Consider the following 25705-nt stretch of genomic DNA (forward strand, 5'->3'; position numbering starts at 1 on the left):
AGTAGCACTTTTTGTTCAATATTTTTGTTTATAAAATGTAACTATTATTATTTATAATGTGAATTTGTATTCATTTTGATATAATTGTTATTTGTATCACAAATAATTTTTTACAGCTTTTCTTACTTTATTTAATTTTTACTAAATTCAATTAAAAAAATGAGGTCCACAATATATCTTGTTAGTTGCTAAATAAACTTAGTTAAATTTAGTTTATTTTCACAAGTTATTAATTCTTTGAATTATGACTGAGAAGTAGTTTATGTATTTCTATATATGATATTCTGAAGAAGGTGTTAATTATGTATATCTGTTAACATAGTAATGACAGTAATGTATATAAGACATTGGCAATCTTTTCAGCCATATATACACTATATTTTTGCCTGTGAAAATATCTGCACTTCACTTTGTCTACAGGTTGTTAATTTACAATTTGATTAAAAAAATAGTTCTTTGAATATAATTAACATAAAATAATTGTCTAAAATAAGCTTTTGTTTATAAATTTAATTGAATTGAATTAAAAGTCACTAGACAACTTTGATATATTCTGAGAGTCGAATTTCATAGGTGAAGAATAAAAGCATAATAACTCTTTGATGGGGATTACGGATTCGACTAAGCCAAAGCTTGATTTTCTTTATGTTCATAAAAACTCAGACAGAATTAAAAATTTTCTTTGAATTGTGTACAATTAAATATATTAATTTTGTGAATATTTTATGCATAATTAACTTATAAAATTATATTTCAAGAGTTTATACGAGCTTGTTGTGTTAACAAATCAATTTGATTATTAAATTTTATTCCTGTCTCGATTTTGTCTGAGACAAAACCAAGACAGTCGAATTTTTGAGGACCATTAGAGCAGCTAACAGTCGTCAATATTACGGGTTCTATTAAAAAGAGTTTATCCAGCGGTTATTTATAAAAGGAGCTTTTGTAGTATTTCAGTTTGGATATATTTTTCTTTAAACATAGTAAAGTAATTAAGAATCAAGGCAAATGTATGACATTATTTAATATCCAACTGTACTTTTTGAATAGAACTCTTTACTAAATAATCTACTAACATTAAATTACAAATAAACAAATATAGCAATTATAATGTCATGTATATTTATTAAATAATATTTACTTAATTTATTTAATTTAATTATTATTTTTAATTTTATGAGATTTATTGGTTTAGTTTAATACTCGTTGACTGATTTTTTTAAAATTCATTGTTAAAAGAAAAAAAATTTTATAGAATACTAATATAATTTATAGTTTTATTTATTATTTATTAAATTGCAATATATTTTTGCAATGTTTGTAATTTGGAAAGTAATTTTATTTTGCAAAAACAAATGTTAATGTGTGTAAGTAACTAACAAGAACTACTTTATAGAGAAATATTTTTAGATATGCTAGAAACGTATATTAATTTATAATAATGTCTAGAATTAAGTAAAAAAAATGAATATATAAAATTGAGTAAAAAATTAACTAAAGATGCTTAATAGCATGAAAAAGTATATTAACATTTTATCATTTAACTTAATTTGCGAGTTTGCCTAACAGTATGCGTTGAACGAAGTGCGTTAACGAAGTATCTCATCATATATTAACAATATCTGGACTGTCTCATTTTTACATAGAGACATCTAGCTTTATCACAGCATCATTAATAATAAAGGCCATTGAAAAAAGTCTATTAAAGGGAAACCTTTAATGTGCGAGGATAGGATAGTAATGAGAATTGCTTCCTTTTGTCCTAATAAGATAAGGACCAAAATAAAAGGAAAACGAAACGAAAACAATTCATAGAAAAGCAGAAGCTATTAGTCTTAATAATATTGAAGTTAACTTCGATTAATAAAGAAGTAAGTACCGAGAATAGGACAGAAATGGAGACAAATCAAAATGAAGAGAAATAGGAAATATTTTGATAAATAAATTTAATAATAATTGCCATATAATTTGAGACTTATCTATTGTCTTAATTTTCGATTGTAATAAATTTGATATTAAAGCTATAAAAATTACAGAGTTGTGATTTCTTATTTATATATAGAGTTTATGACAGATTTTTAATTATATATAGTAACATTATTATATCCATTCGTTGCGGTTATACTAACTGAATAATTTTACTGTATTTAATAATGTTTTTTGAGTTCCACGTTAAATTGTTGACAGAATGAAATACATAAGATATAGTAAATAGTTTGAGAAATCATTTACTTACACATTAATCAAAACTAAAATCTAAGTAAAAAATATTCTGTAACAAATTAATTTAAAATCTTTATAAAAATATTCGGAATTTCATTTCTACTCAAATTTTAAACAAATGGTAACAAAATATTTGTGGTTGCAAGTAATTATGGCAAAGTTCAAAACCAGCTGGGCTTTGGTGTGAAAAATGATTTAAATTAAATTGAAGTTCTTGAAATATTTGTTTTCATAAAGTTAATATAATTTTGAAACAAACTTTTATAAACTCTTATAAATTGATGAACAGAAATTCTAATAAGTAACAAGTTAGTAATATATAACATTTTAATAACTGCTTGTGTGTTAAGAAAAGTTAATCCGACAAAGAAGAAATATATACAAAAGCAAATATTTTTTTAAAAAATTATTTATATTTTTTTTTTCTTAAAAGTGTCCTTTTTATTGTTTTGTTTAAATCAATGAAGCACCTAATAGACAGAAAAAAAGTACAGAACTTTTTATTTTCTTGAGTCATTAAAAATTGAAAGCTTTCCAAAGACTTTTGTCTTGTTTTAATTTCTTTTGACAAGTGTAAAATTTCCATTAATATTTGATCCGATTTATCCACCACATTACCTGACATTTTTGCAAAACCGTCAACAAATTGTGTTAAGTTTTCTTATCAAATGAAAACATACACTTAAAAAAAGATATAAATACAGATTTTTTACAAAGTTATATAAGATAGCACATAGACAAACATTGCCGAATTTCACAAAGTATACTTTAGGGCGCCAAATTAATTTTTGTGGTTTATAAAATAAATATACAAAATAATGAATTTATAATTTAGTGATAATAATAAAATAAGGGAAAATAGACATTAGCATATTTTTATGGCAATGAGCAAAATCATAAGTAGTAACACCAGAACTAAGCACCTACGCTCACCTCGAATGAACTCAAAACTAGTGTTGTAATGCCTTCAACTTTTCAAAGATCTTGCTGAAAGGAACACGGTTCACTTAATATAGATACCAAGGCAAAGCGGATTGAAGGAAACCGCCTTCAATCAAGGAAAGAAAAGGGACGGCCTGATATTACATTGAACTACAACCACTCTGTGGTTCTTCGTGGAGCTTAAAATTCAAACTTAAAATTATTAAATGGCTGAAAAGAGTAGGTCAGAGTGATTGGGATAATGAATCCAAATGTCTGCTGACAAGTTAAAGAATTTATGCCGCATCGATCAAAAGCCAGAACTTGAGAGCTTCTAAAGCTTGTCAGAGGGTTTCTCACTAAACATCGCGAAGTAAAAAAGCATCTATCGAACCTACCTATGTATTACTAGAGACGATAGCTGCAGGCTTTGTTATGAAGAAAAGGAAACAGTAGAATATATTCTGTGTCACTGTGTTTATGAGTCTCGCCAGACTCAGACTTCGATACTTATTAATTGCCTATTCGCCTATTATCTCTCCAAAGGACATAATAACATTTTTAATTGCTATTTGTCTATGGAACTAAAGTAGGTTTGACACAATAATCTTTAAAAGATGCAGTGACATGGTTTCCAACCCATTAAAAATCTAATCTACCGCAATTAATTAACAGCTAAGATTGTAATATATTTTTTAAATATTAGGAAATATTTATGTAGCGGTTAATTTTACTGCATATTTTTCAACTACCATTAATGCTTAAGGTATTTTTTTCATTGGTTCTGATAACGTTAATATTGAAGTTAAATAGAGCTATGATGGATGACCCATGCAGGTGACAACCTAGATGTCTATCCTGTTCCCTTTATGAATTTTAAGTGTTTCTCCGATTCCAATCTCTATCAATATCCTTAAGTATTTAATATAACCGAACATCATTCGGTTAAAAATTAAATGAACGAATATTAGTAAGAGAAAAAAGGAGAATATTAGAAACATAGTTCTGAGTTGTTATCATAGATCTATCAGTTAAAATATAGATGAATGAAAACTACTTCCTGCACTTAAGTAACATGAAGATGGATAAAACGAAAGAGAAGAAGAATATTAAGCATTAGATTCAGATTTTTCTTTTTTTTATTACTTTGTTATAAGAATTTTTTGACTATATTAAATAAGTAGCTGTCTATATATTATTAAAAAATGTTAACATATTGAATTTCTACTGAAATAGACAAGCCTAACGACAATTTTTCGCCAATTCCTACTTTATTTATTTTATCTTTCTTCTATTTTTTGTTTTTTTTTTGCTTTACTTGTTTCTGAGTCAGGTTAAGCATTGACTATTTGTATGCGTGAAGTGAAGAGTTTTACTTTGTACTTTATTTGAATTTAATTGTGTATGGCTAAATTAGTTTAGTATTTGATGTAGAGAAGTTTTTGTAATAATTACTCCTCAAGATTTTTAAAATCTCAACCGTGTATTTTCAAAATGCAATCCCAATTTTTATATATATGTTACCTCATTTCCTGTTGAGATTTTATAATGTCATTTTTGTTTATAATTTTAGCTGAGTACTGACTAAGCAGTGTTTAAATTACTTTTAACAGTTTGAGAAGAAGTATTTTTATTATTATTATGAGCTCTCACGAACTCATTATATAGTGTTTGTTTAACAACATACTCTATTATGGTAAATATCTGGTATATATTGCTAGTCATACATTTAAAATTTAACATAAGCTAAGATGCATTGCCTATAACAGTTATTAGCAGAATATTTTATATTTCTTAAAATATTATATTGTTAATTAATATGATATTTTATGGAATTTTATATAAACCTGTTAGGTTTTAAAACTGTTGGGCAGTAAGTTGCAATAAAATAGTAATGGTGAAATAGTATGTACTATATGTACCGATTTATATATATAATTTTCAAATCAGAGTCCCGACTTATAAATAAGTATGACATTTTGATAAGATTAATTTTAATTGTCAATTATATCAACTTTTATTTTATAGCGCCTCTTTAATTTGGGGCCTAGTTGGACTTAATGTTCGTTACCATCAATGTTTAATTTCAGCACAGATACACAACACATATGCAAGTCATAAAAAAGTTTTCTAAGATGTTTGTGTATCTTAAGTTTGATTTTGAACTTATAACTTGTGGATACATTAGCTCTATGTATGGTGTTTGTGTGATGTACTGCAGCAAGTCTTTACAGTATTGTTTTATTGTGCCAACGACTCACAAACACTTATTTTTAAAAGCCTACTTTCAGGTGATAGAGGATTAAATATTTATTAACATTGACAGCAGAGAATTTGTGGGTCCTCAAAACAAAAGTCAAACTGTTTTGAAAGCACCTAAGTGTTTCTTAATAAAAACTTTTATTTTTGTTAGACTTAATTTTCTTTTCAAACTTGTGTGTTTTTTTATGACTATTTCATTTCAACTGCATGTTTGTGTTTCATTTAGCTAATTGACTAAATTTTCGTTATTATAGTGCGAAAGCGACTAATGTGCAAAACAAACAATTAAATAATTAAGCCCAGTAGTCGGTACTCTTTTAGTTGTATATATTATTAAATAATTAAGTTTTTATAGTACACACAAGTAGACATTAACACTGAACTGCAAACAGCATTTATAGCAAAAACACAACATCCACAGTTTGCCAATTATTGAGTTAAAAAGTCATTTTTACACACACCCTAAATATGTTGTTGTACTATTATTATTATTGTTATTGTTATAATTATTGTTATTAATATTTATGTTATGATTATTATTGTAGACGGTGTATCTGGCATGTTCCTGATGTACTAGAATATCACGTTTACTCTTAATCACAAACATAGTTGACGTATCATTAGTTGATGTTGTTGAGGATGCAGTAGCGCATCGACTATAATTAGCGGCAGAGTAAATAGACAAAATTTACATAAAAACACATAAAACAAAATGCTTAACATATACACTAAATACAATATATATACATAAATAACAATTTAAAATATACTTATAATTAATATCAATTTTTTAAAAAAAAATATAAATTTATTAAAAAATTTTTTATTTGAAAAAGGTGTATACAGGAAGTTTCGTTTTAACCTATAGAAGGTGAGTCCTTATTTCAAGAATTATGAAAATTGTAAGTAAGAAAGGGGTAGGGATCCCTTCCCAATTTTCATCCAGCCACGGGCTATTAGAAACCATGAGTTATAACGCATTTAGCTTAACAAGTAGTTCACTTTAGACAGAATATCACAAATGAAAAATCCGTTCATTAAAAATGTTCACCAAATTATAAGACATTGATGTATGATAAATAAACAAAAAGATTTCATGATGAATAGTATATTCGCAAAGAAGTTCGAACATTTTTTGAATAAATCAGATTTGAAGTATAGGAATAGGAATAAACGGGGTATCAACTTACAACGGAGCGCAGCACTGCGACCATGGTTGATCTTTTGTGCTGCAACAGATCCTAACCTAACAGAAGATATTCCGCCTTCCGAATAAAAACCAGAATGTCGGCCGTTGAGGACAGAAGGGGAGAGTAGTGACCTTCTTCTGGCCCAGATCAAGGCTAGACAGTAACAGAGAATGTGATTGGCAATTTTGTCTGCTTCTAAGCAGAGTTGACATTCTATCTCTTCGAACAGACCCAATTTTTTTAAGGTAATAACGCAGTTTATGTTGACCTGCTAAATATCCCACTAGCAACCACTAGTGTTCTGCTGAAGAAAACACAGTTCATACTGTAGGTATGAACCAGCTTTTAAGCCTGACGGTTATGTGAAATGTCGCGCCAGTAGCGACTTCTCTCGGCTGAAATCCATTTATCAATCAGAGACCTAATTGTAGATGTGAGCGATAATAACTTTTAAATTTATTAAAATTACTAATACCAATACATGTATTTTTATGGTATGGTTTTGAGATAGTGAAGGTTTGTTTTTTTTGAATAATAAACTTTTTAAACTTATATATTAAGAATTTATTATTTTATTGTAATTAATTTTTTATTTATTGTTTTTTCACATACACTGTTTTATTTTTTCATTATTCTTTTATTTAATTAAACTGATATTAATTTCTTAGCTCAATTTATATTATAAATATTATATTTTAAGTTAATAGTAATCTATTTAATTTATAATAATATGTAAATTTATTTATTTTTTTGCCGTTTTTATATATTTAAATATAAGTATTTATCGTTTATTTTCTAAATCACTCATGCAGGTAACAAAGATCTTCTATATTAAAAAGAATAGCTGTAAAAGTGAAAGCAAGACTTCAATCCAGAGTATGATCAAAAAACAGGCTAAAACTAATAAGAAAAGTATATTTCAAAATTCTCGAAAATAATCACGACTCGTAGCAGAAGTAGAGGGTATGAAAATAAACTGCGCAGCTAAGGATATACTGTAAGAGAACAGAATAACTATAGCTCGTTGAGCTCAATAGACAAGAAACTTCAAAAAGGACTTTTATCGAATGACTTTATCGCAGCAAATACCATCAAAATTAATAAGATGGTAAAGGTGGCACATTTTTTTGATTTTTTTTTTAATATATGCTATTTATTTTTTTTAATATATGCTATTTATTAAAAATTATTTCAAGAGCTTTTAATTAAATAAAGTATATTTCTTCTGTTAGGTTTATATTAAGTGTAATGTATAAACATATAAGATACAGTTCTATACTAGTTCTATATCATCAAAATTTTATTAAAGCAATTTTTATTGACGAACGAAACTTCTCATGATCTAAAAGAGTTATAAAAACAAGTCATTTACAGCATTTCAGAATTTCAAATGAAATTGTTAAAAATTTTCTTTTTCAAAAACCATTCTTTTATTCAAAATTGAATAGAAAAACAAAATAAAGAACGTCGTAACTTTGAGTTAATAATCATTAAATCTGTAGATCCTATTTTTTCGTTTCGTTCAAAGGCTCAAACACTCGTCATATGCAGTTATTTTAAATTTGAATTGAAATTGAATTTAGAAGCAAGCTATATCCCTGCATATCGAGTGCTTCTCTATGTCCTTTTTCTCGTTTAGGCATTGAAAATTTAATTGAAAATACCGTCACGCATAAATAACAACAGCAAAAACAACAGTAACAGACGTGGCAATAAAGTCAGCAGTAATAAAATGGAAAAATAACAAAGGGTTAATAGTGTCAGAGACATTCTTTTTACTTTAAAATTGATACTCAAACAAAAAATACTTTAAAGTAACAGAAAAACTAATAAATGAGCAAAAACAGATACGAATTAAGTCATGAAAACTCATCTACGACTAGCCATTGAAACGATATGACTTTGGTCATATCCTTTTACTTTGGCCATATCCTTTTACTTTGGCCTCGACATTTTGTATTCGTCTTAGAATGGCAAGTGTAGCATTGAACTAAACTTATGTGTGCAATGGAAAAAATTACTAAATTTTATAAAAAATATTTTAAAAGAAAATAGTATATAAAATTACACTAGTGAGTACGTATTAATTAATAAAATTTTAAATATTGTAAATAGTATAGTTATTTAAACTATAATATTTTTGAATAAGCAACTAATGTAAATTAAAATTTATTTTTTTGAAATTTAAGATATCTAAATTATTTTAAATATTTTAATTATTTTAAAAATAAAATCCTTATAAGAAAAACTGATTTTTGTTGTTAACAGTTTTGTTTTTCATAGTCTCTAATTCACCAAAGATGACTGTTTGTTCTTTTATTATATCGTTCTAGATAGTAGTTTTAATGTAGACAATTCTAAAATAAATGCTTAATCAATCACAAGTCAGCTTTGAATTAAAAATTTGATTTTTATAATAAGTAAATTGCAACAATAAGAAGAACATGATGTGTTGTTTGCGCAAATGCGCAAACGTTACTCATACGCTATGTGGTACCAAAAAAGCATATAACAATGAACAAAATATAAAGTAATTAAAAGTATACGTTGATAAATTATTCAATTTAATATGAATACTATCTAAATATGATTATCTTTAAGTATATATTGCTAATCCTGGTACTTAAATAATTTTGATTACAGTAGCAAATATAATGGATGAGCAATATCTTGGAGATGAAACGAAAGAGATTATTTCTTTTACTATTTTAATACTTATAATTCAAAAATAAAATTAAACTGCAGTTTTTGTTTTAATTAAATTGGATTTGGTCTGTCAAGCAGTGTTTAAATTGACCTCGAAGGATATTACAGTATTTCTTTGCGTAATCAAGTTTTAAGTAAAAAAACAAAATGAAAGAAAAATAAATTGAATATAACGTAAAGCAGACAACTTAAAGGTACATAAATAGTACACGTTTCTTGTAAGTAGTAAATTTCTGTAAGTATTTCTATTATAAAAAATTAATGCCATAAATTATGTGAAAGCATGAACATAAAGCTCTTTCTAGCATTTTTGTAAATTATGAATTAAATTCTTGGAAAAAATTTACCGCAAATTTTCTTTTCGCTCCTTATGTTTTTAAGTGGAAAATATATGAGTATAAAAGCTTTACGATATGTTGTTGTATTTCCATAATTGCTGCAATGCCGATATTGTTGTTGCTGTTGCTGTTGCTGTTGTCCCTGGAGTAGTTGTTGCAGGAAGTTAATTGACAAACGTAACGTAAAAACTAATTACGCCAACAGATCACGTTCCAAACCCCCTTCGACTCATATAATCGCTCCGCAAGGTAAATGTCAACCAAATGAAAGTAGGTAGGGATATATGAAATCAACGTGTGTTTTAAAATTTCGTGTGCACTTTCAATAACACTCACGTTTATGTTCGACGCATAACATTGCATTTCCTGCCATATGCCCGCAGCACACTTAATGCATATTGAATATGTTTCAGTGCATTCACCCAAATCAGCATAAAATGCTTGAAGGGTGAACTTGTGGGTGTCTTTGCACTTAAGCGGTTGCATTTCTGTGCCGTTGATTCAGTTTTCAATTACGTTTTCGATTAGTTGTGAAAAATACATATGCGAAATTTTTAGAATTTACTAAGATTTTAACTAACTCTGTAAAAGGCAGACTCGCTTGTATGTCCTTGACGAATTTTGTGAAGCAAAAATTTTATATACGGTTATAAAGTTTATTTTCAAATCAAATAGTTTGCAGAGTTAATTTATTTCTTAAATATTTCTGTTTATTTTATAATTGCAATTGAGTTCCATTGTATTAAAGGAATTTTACTGGAGTGAAAAATTTTCTGTATTGATAGACTTTATATTAAGTTACTATACATTAGTCCTTATTCGATAAGAATACTTCAGATTAGTCTAAATTTTTAAATTTTGCTTTTATACATTTTTAATAAATAAAGGCAAAAATTTATTAAAACTAAGCATTATAGCATATTCTCACTTCAACTGCTCAAATAACGTCCAACAGTTTTGTAAACCGTATGAGAGAACGCCATCTCGTTTCCGTCAATTCCAGCATCATTAAAGAATATCAAGCAATGTCAACTACATGTTATTGACGCCGATAGGATGCTTTGGAGAAAGCTTTCCTCATTGAGAAATCTCAAGCAATATTAAATACATTTTATTGAGACGAGTATGATGTTTTTAATAAAACATTTGTCATTAAAGTATACCAAGCAATGTTAAGCATGTTTTTGACGCCGGTATGATGCTTTTGAGAAATCATTCCTCGATCAGATTTACATGTGTGTTAAAAACGGTGACTATAATTCGATCGATGTAAGGGTAGAAACGCTATGACTTCCAGCATCAATACGATTCAACCTATATATTTTAGCTTACTATAACTTATATAAAAGAATAGTGATGTAAGGTTTCTGTATTGCACCCTGCTAAAAAATCGTACAAATTTCGAAATATTCATTGAATAAACTGCCTGCCTCACCGCACAGAGACTTAAGAGCAATGAAGTTATATATGCTATTCTTAATATTACTTCTGACTTCAATTTTGATAACACTTAACATAGCTGTTATAAAATTTAAAGAGAAAAAAGCGCTATTATTGAGCTTTGAAATGCATTGGAGCATAAAATCAAGTAATTGTTCCATAATTAAAAACACTTAAGATCACGCATAAGCAGTAAATCACCATGAATACGTAGGAACTAAGTGGGTGTTCTAACTAATTTAACCTAATGTCACATAATAAATCTTAAGTAGTGAATAGTTAATCGAGAATCTGTTTTGACTTTTTAAGCATGCCGATATAGCGTATTATGACCGCGCAAATAAGTCAGCCAAACTCCCTGCTTTCATTTTGTATACTAGTATATTCTATTACAGTGTTTAGTAGTAGTAGCCGTCTGTCCGTCCGTTAGAATACTTTAGCATAATATATTACACTGTACTGCAAGATATTTTAACTTTAAATAGTGCGCCATTTTTATTTATATAAAATTATTTCGATATAGTGTCGGCATAATGTATTGAAACGATATAGAAAAGTTGAGACACTCTATATATAAACAGAATTTAAAAAATCTTTTAAGATATATTTTTCAATATACCTTGTCTTGGAACAACCATAAGCTCAGATATCAGAGAATAATCAAAAAAAGAAACAATTTGGGGAAAAAACAAGTAGTAGAAATGAGAACAATTAAACATAACACCTATGAAGGATAAATGTGATGTCTGTCGAGAGCTGTTCTATAAGAAAACAAGGAGCAACATTACAATAATAAACATCTGATATGATATTATGGTGGAAGAAAGATACCTGAAGTCTGGCACGAAATATTTGAAGAGTTATTAAGGAAACTTATCTCTAATAATAAACACATGTCGTTATATGTTTCTAAGAACTTATAGTCTTAGATATAGAAGAAAATTTTCGAAAAATTTGACCAAAGAAGAGCTATGGTAACTAAAGTACCTGTAATATAAATGCAGATTTTAGTTAACGCAGTTATGGTCTGGTAGACCAAAAACTGAATGTAAGACCAAACCATTGACCACCATAAGACCAAAGTAGCATTGACAATAGTAATCTCAGGGAACTCAAGAACCGAAACATAGTAAAAAACTTGTAGATAAACAATGTTAAATAAAACTGATAAATCTTTTTTCAAGCTAAAACCAATAGTATAGATTAGAGATAAATGAAGAATCTATATAGAAAACTTGAACTCATGGGTGGAGTATAAATGCAAAAAATAATAAATCATTTATATTTATGAAAATAAATTTCGTCTGGAAGATAAACATTGGTTTATATAAAATTCTTTATATAATTGTTTTTATATATAAAAAAACTATTTCATTTGTAATATTTTAAAAAATTTAATAATTATATAAATACATATAAATACTGATTAACTTACCTTTTTAAATGAATTAAATTAAATAATAAAAATTATTTTTTAAAATTAAAAGAAAACTTTTATAAAATGTTTTTACCATATATTATTTATATCGAATTAATATTTAATTGTAAATCACAAAAGCGTTATGTTAAATATATTTTGTGAAAATATTATTGTTTATTTTTTTTTTTTGGTTATGGAAGTAGTATGTATATAAGTTTTATTAATCAATTTTTAAAGTATATCTGCAACATGCAATCAATATTATCTCTTTTTAGTATAATGTATTCAGCAAGCGTTTATCCTAATACATTACAGTTTTATATTATAAGTTTATGTAGTACATAAATACATCAAATAACATATTATGTATATTAAGACCAACAAGAAACTCAACAGACTCTTAAGCACATATGAACATCAGCGGTATATGTTATTTGAGTGATAATTTATTAAATAGGTTATCTATTTAATAAATCTATAATTATGAATCTATTATCTCACGATTTTATACGTTATAATATTTTAGAGTATTATATTATTTTGTTTTTTCCGTTAATTTTTATACTGTAATTTATTATCTTATATTAGAGTATATTGATTATATATCACTCTTTCTCTTGTTATAATATCATATAAAATTACACGTTATAATATATATATCATTAAAATTTGTATTTTTAATTTTAGACTATGTCTTTTATATGCATATTTTGTATATCATATATTATAAATATTGCGAATATATATATATATTCATATATTTAACAACAATATACATATAACAATAATTTGTATTATATGATATTTTAAAATACATATTATATTATATTATTTATATTATGCATATATATTAAAAACATATATATTGTATATTTATAAATATACAAATATATAGAAACATAAATAGATAAAATATATGTATACATATATATAGATGTTATATATATTTTTATATGATATATATAATACATTTATGTTATATATCTGTATTTATATATATTGTGATATCATGATATTTATATAAATATTTATGTTTATATTTATTTGTATATATATATACATATTTATATACAGATACAATATATGTATGTATTAATATATTTATTTAACTATCAATTAAATGATCAGAATATGAAATTTATATATTTAATTTATGATATAGGTATATAAGGTATTAACTTCCTTTATGTTATAATTTATAAATGAATATATGTGAATAAATTTATTTCGATGTTCATATGGTTTTCTAAGAGATTGAATATATACAATATTCAATATTTTAATATTATTTATTTAAAAATATTATAGTATATAACACTAGTAAAAAATTTGCATGCTGTAAAGGCGATAGGGTTTCTTTTTACACAGATAACATCTCTCAAACACTTTATATGTAATTAAAACAAACAGGGGTAGAAACAAACATTGTCTTCAATGAAATTATTTACAAAAGATGGGGACATAGACAATCAAGCAATATCGAAGACGTAGGTATAGACTATAAAAGTGTGGGGAAGTAGCATAGTTTTATAAAATAAGAAACAAAGTTGAAATGTGTATATATAAAAATATGATAGAAGTAGTATATACGGGAATTTATAAAAGTATGACAGTACAGAAATACAGAAAAGTAGAAAAACCAAGAAGCCTCTGAAAAGCGGAATAAAACAAATTTTTTTAAATAAAAGAAATTGCTGATAAACAGCATAAAAACAGTTAAGATAAGGCAAGTATAAAAGTGGATTAAATAGATAGATGTGTATATAGAGACAGATATACATATATAAATATATATATGTGGATATACACATATATATGCATATATGAAGAGAGAATACAAAAGACTGTGTTTGTAGAAAGTATTTGTTTATAAGGCTCAAAAATCAAATAAAATCAATTTAAAAAAATTGTTCGCAATTATAAAATTGTTTCAATAAAAATCGGTTTAAAAATTATAAATAAAAAAAATCTTTTTCTAATTTTTTTTCACTTCTTGGTTCAAAATAATATAAAAATAAAATTTTCATATTATTATTTAAATTTAATTAAATACAATAATTGAAATTTAATAGTAATAAATTTTATGTACGTTTTATTCGTTGACATTGATCTCGCCCAGACTGGTGTACGCAGGCGTCTTTGTCTCTGTATGGTTGCTTTATTACTGCTGCTGCTACTGCTGACGACACTTTGATTTTTATGCTCACTACTATTGCTGCTTCTGCAATGACTATCTGCTTCGGCCGACGTTGACGCCGCTGTCGTCGGCATAGCAGTGTCTGCTGTGCTTATTTTTATTTTAGTGCTTGTTTCATTTGTTTCGGCTGGCAAACTTGCTTCCGTTCCATCAGATTTCATCGTAACAACTGTTTCCGTTTCCATGTCCGTCACTGTAGTCTCGTCCGGTGGACCAGTAGGACCACTGTGCGTATGCGGCACCGATGTAACGCCTTTAGTGCGACTATCTATACTCGATACTTGATTATGAGATGCCATATTGTTTTGTTCCTGCTGCTGCTGTTGTTGTTGTTGTTGCTGTTGTTGCTGTTGGTTGTCATTATGCAAACTGCAGCTGCTGTTTAAATTATTGTTATCCTGTTTATTAGTTAGGTTACATGTGTGATTCTCGTGACTATGTTGGCTACAATTTAAATTCTTACAATTTCCATTACAACGCTGTTCCTGATTTTTATTACTTTCTCCTTGACTTTAAGTATAGTATTTAATTTTTTGAATTTTCGATTTTTTTTGTGTTTTATTTTTTATTTTTCAATTTTTAATTTCATTTTTTATTTGTATAAAAATAAGAAATAATATTTTTAAGTGTTTTTAGCAGTTGGCAGTGAGTAACAGCAACCGACAAGAGACAGTACGACGCATTATGTGGTTTTATTTCAAAAAATAATTTTTTTTTTGAAATATAAAAAAATTTTGTATAAATTTTAGTTGTGAGAGCAATAAGAAAAGAAAAGAAAATTTGTTTTAATATATTTTCATATAAGAATATCTTTAGAATAAGTACTTTCTTTAATTTTGACTTAAATCTATTTAAAGTTGAAATATATAAGTATATTTAAATATATTTAAATTACAACTACCAGTTTATATGTTTATTTTTTTTTTAACTAATTATAACTAATTATGACACTAATTTAAATTTTCAACATAATTTTTTATTTTATATTTTTTAAAAACTGCAAATTAATAATTTTTTTATTATTTCTATATTTTTTTATATATATTTATATATACAAAAGGGTCCATTATTTTTGTTTTATAAATTTATATTATTTTACATAATTTACTTTTACTGGACTTGAGTTTCTTTTTTTAAACAAATTTAAAATTAATTTGCATTAAATTTTATTCAACTATCAAAATTATCAATTATGAAGAACGAAACTATTTTTTTAGTATAAATTAATTTTAAGAAAGAGGTTTTTGGAACGGTATTGAACTGAAACAACATAATTTTATTATTTTTGAATATGTAATTAAAATAATTAAAAATAATAAAATTTAGTTCTTGTAATTCACTACCGTTAAAGAAACCATTTTATTAAAAATCAGTTTAATTTAGTTTTCAATTTGTTGAAAAAAGCACCAACGCTAGGTAAAAGTAATTTATATATAAATAAAAGTTGTTTTAAGTGAGTCATAATTTTTACATGATTTTATTATATATATAAATCTATTTTCAATCTTGCTAACTATTATATTAATTTAATATTTATTTTATAATGTATTAAATTATAACTTAATACTATTATATATTAAATATTGTTTTACATGGTTCACATTAATCTGATGAATCTGCAATATCTAATGCGACTTCTTTTTTCTCTTAGTTAATAAATTTTATTTGTAGGTGTACCTTTCAATATTATAAGTAAATATATATATTAAAATAATAAATTGTGTTTATGAACATTAATATATCACTTCCAAAATACTTCGAATGGTTTTTCAAATAATTAGCCGTTTTAAATATTTATATATATAAATACTTTATATATTTATATAAACAAATTTATGTGTATTTAAACTTATATAATTATTAAGTTTAGTACATCAAGTTTTGCTAACTACGTTTTGATATAATTGTTTAAGAATAAATATTTTTTTCTTTTTTTTTTAAATATTTATACTAAAATTTATAATATAATTCAATAAATTCCAAAGTTTATAAATAAATTGTGCGAAAATATTTGTATAATCTGTCTAAATCCACTACATAAAGGTTATACATAGATCAAATTCGTACACTTTTCTAATACCTTGCAACAAAAATAGTAGACTTGCAAGAACCTATCCTTAAAAACATTTTAAAACGAAATATTTGCAACTCTTTACATAATCATGAGATATCGTCAAAGTACATCAATTACAGTCCCAGTTTAACACAGCTTTAAAGACAAGATTTCCAACAATAGTCGTTACCAAAATTAGATGGTTTCTTGTTTACCAATATATATCGCGAAATCAGTCACCGTAGAAATTTATCGTGCGACAATACGAAAATAGAATATAATATATGGCATAGCACCATTTCATTGAAACCATATAACTTCCATATTCATATTTCCATATCAGAAAAAAATTTGTAGTTCTGTAGTTCCAGAACTACTATGATTTATGTCACATTTTTATGATTTTTAAAAAAGTATCTGGTCTTTTACACCTCGAATCGAATTCTACATCATGAAGTGACTTTTTCTAGATGCAATTATCTTTTGGCAGTTCATTATATTTTTTTATTGGTATTATTGTTTTTTTATATATAAACTAATTGAAGAGAAATCAGTGAAGACAAACCGATACAATATCACAGATATTCAGCTTGTGTTAAAAGTATCGTATTGTAAAATGGCAAATCTTAAGATAAACATCCATCACAGGGATTATGAAATTTGTCATTTTATATTTTTTTTTTCAATATGAAATATATATCATTTAATATATTTTTTATATTTTTTTTTATTAAAATAAAATTATACTAGCATAGTGATTTTATTAAAACATAAATCCGTAGCAATAACTGCGTATAATAGATATATATTTATTAATTTGTGTTGATATTTGATTTTAATCACTTTCAACTAATTTTAACTAATTTTTCAATTTTAGTAATATGTTTTTAATTAAGAAGTAAAATCTTTTAAAAACCATTTATTTACACAGATGATTTGAAAAAGAAGTGGAATAAAGACAATAATGCTTTAGGATGTTATTTTTTTGTGTTCATTAAAAATTGTGTATTGAAGCAAAATATTAATATTTACTTATTTAATATATTATATGTAAAATAATATATTATTTTTCTTGAAGTTACTTATCGTAATTGTGTTTTTTCTCAATTTATATTGAATGATAATAAAAATGAAAAATTTTATATCATTAATTTTAAATTAATATATGATATTATATTATTTATTATAAAATAATTTATTGATTTTGTTTGTTTTCTTAAATTTATTATATATATTTCGTATTGATTTATTAATAACTGGCGAAATTTTGGATATAAAGTTAATATATAAAGTTTATATATTTAACTAAACATTTTTTTTTAAGCAATATGTCCGGACGCAAAATTAAACCAATACTACTTTTGATTGATTTTTATCTATAAATTTGTATAATTAAAAATATCACTGTACTATATAAAATATAAGCCGGTTAAACAGCCAAGTAGAAGTCCATCAAGTAGTAGAACAGTCGGTAAGTCAGCAGTCAAACATATATATATATATGTATAATATTCTAAATCATTTAAGTAATTAATATGTATATATGTGTATTCTCAGCAGTCAAACATATATATATATGTATAATATTCTAAATCATTTAAGTAATTAATATGTATATATATGTATTATATATATATATATATGGATTATTTATATATAGAATATATATAGAGTATTTTTAAAGCGCAATAATAAAGACTATATTGTACAATCACTTCATATAAATTATTTAATACTTTATTTATATTTTTATTTATTTTTATTTGCCATAAAGAACTACGAGCAGATTAACTTAAGATACTGTTGTAAAATACTAAATATTTCAAATATAATTATTTTAAAATTAAATTAATATATTAATTTTTTTTTAAATTATTTAATTCATTATTAACAGTTATTAATTTCTACTTTTATTAATTAAAATATTGTGAATAGTTGATTTGTATATACTATATAAAATATATAAATACTTTTACTATATAAAATATATAAATAAAAACGTTCTTTTAAGGTTTTTATTTAAATTTTGAAATTTTTCCGCGTTATTAACTTAAAAGTTTTTAATTCGAAGCATTTATGTTCATGGAAGTGAAAATTAAATTTCATAATTTTAGTTTTGTGCATTAACAATAATTTTCTTTTATATAATCAAAAAATTATATCTCAAATAAAAATTTCACTTAAAATTATTTTCATTTTTTTTTTTTCTAAAAATATTGTTTTACTAAGTATATTGTGTTTATTTAAACTATTAGTTAATTTTCTTGTTATATTATTATTTTGAATTATTACACTTGCACGATTACTTAAGTATTAGAAATGTTCAGACACAGTTTTTACATATTTTTTTTATTAAAATATTTTTATATAAATCCTACGAATGAAAATGTTGAATAGTGAAATTTATGTGAAATTTTGTGAAAAGATGTGAAACTATGTACAGATGTGAAGTATGAAATACACTAGTTGATAGTATTGAGTGAGGGGAGAACGGAATTAAGACTGGTTCAAAGATATATATATATATATGTTTTAATACGTTTCAAGAATATATTTAACTACTCGTATATGTATATGTAAAATATCTAACTAAAATATATGTTTAATTTATTACTACTAAATAAAAAAACAATAACCCAACACTTATAGATCTCGTTAAATTTTTCTGACATCGGACAAATTAATTAATAATTGTCTGAATTTTAAAAAAATAAAAAATTGTGTTCTATAATTTCTTTATTATTAATTTGGGTCAATATCAATATTAACTAAATTCTTATGAATTTTCAAAAGTAATGCATTATGGTATTATGGTAAAATAATCTATGGTACCACAACGGGCTACTATTTGTGCTTAAGTAGGCTTTGGTGTGGAAGACTGGCACTTCAATTTACACTAAGCTATGGTAAGAAAATTATTAAGATGATGAAAATTAGAAATTATTTCATTACTTTTCTTAAACTTTTTCAGTGCATCGGACCGATCTAAAGAGAACTGGTGCATTGCCAAAGCGAAAATTGGAATTCAACTCAAAAATTTATTTACCGATTTATACTGGTTCAGCACGGTACAATTCTGTACCAGCTTATTAACGTGCTTTACTATATTACAATAGTTAAGAATTAAATTAATTTTAATTAGTTAAATTAAAATTAAATTAAATTAACAATGTTTATAGAAACATGTTTTTAATTAAATAAATTCGTTAAGTATGCTACTCTTAAAGAATGAGTAGTTTCGGATATATAACCGATATGTAATATATATATAGGCGATATATAAATAGGAAAATCGGAAATAAGATCTCCTTTTTTAAATTTGGGTAGAATTATCGATTTTGAAAACGAAGATGGTATAATACCGTGAAGAAATATAAAATTATATAGCGTAAGTAACTGGTTGAAGAAACCAATAGGAGAGTTTTTGTAGAACTTATAAGGAATGTGCTCATTACCTAAAGCTTTATAAGATTTGGTCTTTGTGAGCACAAACTGGAGAATATGAAGTTCAAAAGGAGAGTGATTTATTTTTTTCAAACTGAACTGTAGTGAAAAAAATAGCTTACAGCCTTGTTTCTAATATTAAAGTTAAAAATATATATCTGTTTTAATCTATTATAATATTAAACGGAATCTGTTCTTATGTTATGTCCTATAACTCATGGTTTATTAAATATATTAATATTATATATATCATTTTAAAAACCGATATATTCTAGTATGTAAAGTAAGTATTTCTGAAGATATGCAAGCTTTTAATCCAACTTTATTCTAGTAACATTATACATAATTTAAGACAAATCTATATTTAATATAATGAATTTTTATAAATTTTGATTGCTTAATTTCACAAAACTTTAAATGTCAGAAAAACTTAAGTCATATTAAAAAGGATCGTTCTTGTATATATTATGAAAAATATATATTGTGCTTTAAGTAATTTGAAAAAATTTGCTTAGAGATATCAGAATAAATGATTAAAACACAGCTGCTTTCAAATTGAATAAAAAAACACTGAAAAAAAAGATTGAACTTTATTTTAATTGTTCAAAAAAACGTTTGTGTATATTATTTAAATTATATATTTTAATAAAATTTAGTTTCGAAAGCAATTTAATATATATATATAATTTTAATGTGCTGTCTCTTAATAAACATAGTTTTGAAATAAAAAAATTAAACATTTATTTTTATTAATTATTGTGTAAAAATGAACTAACCAGTAAAAATAATTCTACTATTGAAGAAATCTATTTTAGTATTAATTTTGTTAGCTAACATAAAATAATTTTTATAAAAGTAATAATGTTTTTTTAAATGCTAATAGAATAATGCTTGCAATGTATATGTTCCTAATTCAAGGACTTTTAATAAGAAACTATGTTTATCTTGCTACATACATGAAAATGATAACTAACAACTAAATGATCTATAATTTTAAATTAAAAAAATTAGTATTTTTATAAGCACACAAAAAAATTAAAATTCAGAGATCAGAATTGAAATGACTTTTTACTGAAAATACGAGTACCTTTAAATTTTAAAATTTTTTAAATTAATACTAAGGAATTTTTCAAATCTAAAGGAAACCGCTTTAATCAATTTAATACTTAGACTGTCCAGGAAGTAGATATAACATACATAACATACATAAAAATTACAAAAATAATATTTAATTATTTTATTAACTAATTGAATTACAACTATTTCGAGTATTACCAAATACTCATCATCAATGGTCTTGGAATTATTTTTTATATTTAATTATTCATAAATAATTTTTTGAGACTGCAAGTAACAAGGGTGCAACTCGCACCCTGCCAAATTTGAAGCTCAGAGTCAGTGTTGATTAGCCAACTGACCTGACCCAAAGCCGTACTTGACTTGTCTGTTTTAACGTGGAGTTTTGATAATTTGATATAAAAGTTGAGACGAGTCCTTAACTATTATGTAGTATATTATCTATTATCTTTACTTCTTTCAATAATTGAAATTATTTTTTTTTAAATTTAATTTTTACTATTTTATTTAAATATTGTACGCTGACCGCATTTAAGTCTCTTTTGAGGACATTATATCCTCCCTCTTAATGATTTGGCTGTTTTTAAGCAAGAAGCTGTTTTCTGGTACTTGGAAGGGTTAAGAACTACCTGCATTTATGTTCTTCAAGTAATTTATTTTTTTAAGACTTTTGTGAAAATTTCGATATATATCGATATATATATATATATATATATATATAATTTGTTTCGTAATAATTATTATAATTTGTAATAATTGTTTTAATAATATATATATTAATAATAATTAATTTATATAATTAATAATATACATATTATAAAACTATTAATATTTATATTATTGAAAATGATATATAAATAATAATATATAATAATATATTTATATGTATGTATTCACATAGATATATTATATGTATATATTATGTAATTTATTTATATTATTATTAATATTATAAATAATTTTATAATAACATATTATTAATTACAGCTATTAATTAATTATAATTATAATTTGCAATAATAATAATACTATAAATAATTTTATAATTATATATTATTAATTATAGTTATTAATTTATATAATTATACTTTGCAATAATAATAATACTATAAATAATTTTATAATAATATATTATTAGTTATAGTTATTAATTAATTATAATTATGATTTGAATATTATTTGATGTGATAATATATCATTTACATAATAATATAATTATATCATAATAATAATTTATTTATTTTATTTATTTATATATTATTAATAATATATATATTGTTCAAAAAGAAATAGAAAAAGTACTAAGTCATTTCAATAATTTTCTTAAGAAATTTATATTTTAAGTGTGCTTATTTTTTAATCTAGTTTAAATAAAAGTCATTAAGGCTAATGTGCTACATATTACAATGCACAGATTGAGATTTGTAATCTGGATTTAAGCACAGATTAAACTGTGATGCGCTTTAAAATGTTGAAAACATTGATTGCATTTTGTTTATATGATTTAAAATGTATCTTTTGATTGAAATTGCTGAAATTGAAGTTTTGGTTTCTGGTAATGGGTTTGGTATATGAATGATATATATGATGTAGTTGTAGCTTGAGTGATATATGGCGGAGCACATAAGAGAAAATCATACACAAACGAGAGTATATAAAAAAATTCATCTTTAAGTTTGGCCATGAATAAACGAAATGAAAAAATAAGAATAAATATTCAGCATAAAAGAAAATTTTTTAATAATTTTTTATAAGAAAAATAGTTAAGTGTTTCACAGAAAAATTATTAGATTAATGAAAAAACGCAATATTTAAAGAAGAGGACAAATCAAATGAAGAAATTACTAGCACTTACTCTTCACGTTCAACGGACGATGATGATTTTTGCCCCAATTTTGTTTTACCTGCCGAGGGGCTTCTGCAAAATTTAAATGAAAACATAAAAACGAAAAAAGGAAGACAAAATACATAAAATCGGAACTAAAAATGTTTTTAAATTTTTAAATTTTTTAGTTTTTTTTTATTGTTAAAAAAGCACAAAAAGGCAAAATGGCTAAAACAGCATATAAATGTAATAAATGAACACGCATATGAAGTTCAAAAATAAAATCGAAAGGTCAGTTTTTAATACATATATGTATGTATGTTTAAAAGAAAAAATTTTTTTTTTTTGTATCTGAAAATGTTTTGTATCTGAGGGGACAATAATAAACGGTGAACGGTAAACGATGAAACGCAAAACTTCGAAACATATGTTTCGACATGTCATTCGGATGAAAATTTTTGTATTCCTCAATATTTACAAGGAAGAACGAATTGTAAGTGATTTGTATTATGATGTATCTAAAATATTGTTTTTTAATTTTGATAATAATTTAGGTATTAATTTAGCTGACAATTGCTGATAAGTTTTAAGCAAGCTTCAAATGTATTACATCCTTAAGCGTTCTGAGGCTCTAAATAAGCATTTTTTGCTAAATAATTTGCACATATATTAGCTAAAAAATATTTGCTTGTGTTAGCTTAACATATTAATTTAATTGTTTTTTAATTTTATAGCGAATTTGCCTAAGCTCACCATTTAAATCCAATTTTTATATATATTTATTTGCTTCATAGCTTTTCTTTAATGAAAATTTTGCTAAAAATACTTTTCAATGGTTTTTAGTTAAATAATATTTAATAATGTACTTATATATAATATAAATGTTAGAGAATGCTGGATATACATGTTATATTTTGAGAAATATTTTCTAAAAATTAAATATTTAATGTTTTTCTATAAAATACCAACAACCTTTATATATTAAAAATGTCACTTAATAACTAAGAGAATGCAGACTTTACTTACTTTGCCTCATCAAGAAAAACTGCTTCGAGCACTCGAGCTGCATAATGTAAATTTCTTTGTAAAACTTCGTTTGATATTTGACCAGTGTTAAGCAAACGCAGTAGACAACGAAGCCTGAAATTCAAAAATTTGCAATTAGCTTATAAAAATATTCAATTTTAATATAAAAGACAAGGATTCTGCTTATCACAGAAACAATAACAAAACTCAAAATTTATGCAATTTTCTTATTTAAAATAAAGTAAACAAATACATATTTAAACATAAAGCTGGTTTATATAAAATATTAAAGATGAGTATAAATAGCATGTAATATAATTAGCTCTAGTTTCAGTTAATAATATTATATTTTCATATAATATACATGGTGTATCTGTTCAGGGTGGGGATGGAATTTGAAAAAATCAGGCTCCTAGAGTGTTGAGTGGGCGCCGCGCATATACTGAGCAAGAACAAAGCAGATAAGAGGCACTGCGACAGATATGCTTGAAAGGGAGATTCAATCTTCTAACATGGTTTCTTTATCTGCAACGATTTCTGAATAAACCTATCATAATATTGATATCTCTACAAGAAATTTCGAGGGGAGTATTGAATTTCTTTTAAATGGAATGTGAACACAGTACATACAGATGTCTACGTATAGTTGAGTCTTTCCATCTTTTATTAAAACGTTCAGCACAGAAATGACTCAGTAACAGTTTGCATATTGTCAGCAATATACCCAGATTGTTCAAATGTTCCAAGTTATTTTCTGAAGCACCCCGTCTAGCTAGCTTGTTTGTTATGCAATTGCTGAAAATATACCTATGACCGGGAACCGAGACTAAATAAACATTGAACTGCGTCGATACCTCTTTAGAGGTGTGAAGCAGTCAAAACCGATCTGGATGTAAATTGGATTGAATTTAAGGACTTTGAAATAGCTTGACTATCTGATAATATATACTGTATATATATACCTATAGAATTTATCATTCACTTATATAGCTTCTAACTTATAGCTTCTAGATTTATAGCTTATAGATTTTACTCTAACTTCTATGTTCATATACTCCAACGTCACAAAATACTTTAAAAATTGCACAAATTGTTAAGTTAGCTTAAAAAATAAAAACTCTTTGCAAATTTTTAATGGTTTTTCTAAAATTAATTGCTTGCTTAAAGGTTTACTTTGATACCATAGAGTGAAGAAATTATAAATTCAACTATTTCTAAAAGAATCAAAGTCTTTTGTGCCTCGTATATTAAAATATATAAATGTTAAAAGACCAAAAACATCATGGGGGATGCCTACTGGTAATCTATACTATGTTTAAATTAATATGGTTTCGCAAGAGATAGATAGAATTATATATGGTCAGCTATATTGAAATAACCTACCTAGGTTATATTAAAAAATCGAAAACATTATTAGGGGATGCCTACTGCTAATCTATACTATGTTTAAATTAATATGGTTTCGCAAGAGATAGATAGAATTATATATGGTCAGCTATATTGAAATAACCTACCTAGGTTATATACCAAGGTTATACATATATAGTTAAGAAAAATGAAATTAGTTATTTTTAAGTGAAATA

General features: G+C 24.8%; 1 protein-coding gene across 1 annotated transcript in view; it reads right to left on the reverse strand.

Annotated features, from left to right (window-relative positions):
• The window catches only part of LOC119688264 (calcium/calmodulin-dependent 3',5'-cyclic nucleotide phosphodiesterase 1A), a 79344-nt gene that overhangs the window by 46221 nt on the left and 7418 nt on the right, over window positions 1–25705 (reverse strand). The window contains exons 4-5 of the mRNA XM_038102945.1: window positions 24123–24236; window positions 23127–23189 (exon numbers count right to left, since the gene is read on the reverse strand). Of these exons, the coding sequence (XP_037958873.1) occupies window positions 23127–23189; window positions 24123–24236 (177 nt within the window). The remainder of the gene's footprint in view (window positions 1–23126; window positions 23190–24122; window positions 24237–25705) is intronic.

Source organism: Teleopsis dalmanni, chromosome X, assembly GCF_002237135.1.
Source record: "Teleopsis dalmanni isolate 2A chromosome X, ASM223713v2, whole genome shotgun sequence".
In the NCBI taxonomy this organism is placed as follows: Eukaryota; Metazoa; Arthropoda; class Insecta; order Diptera; family Diopsidae; genus Teleopsis; species Teleopsis dalmanni.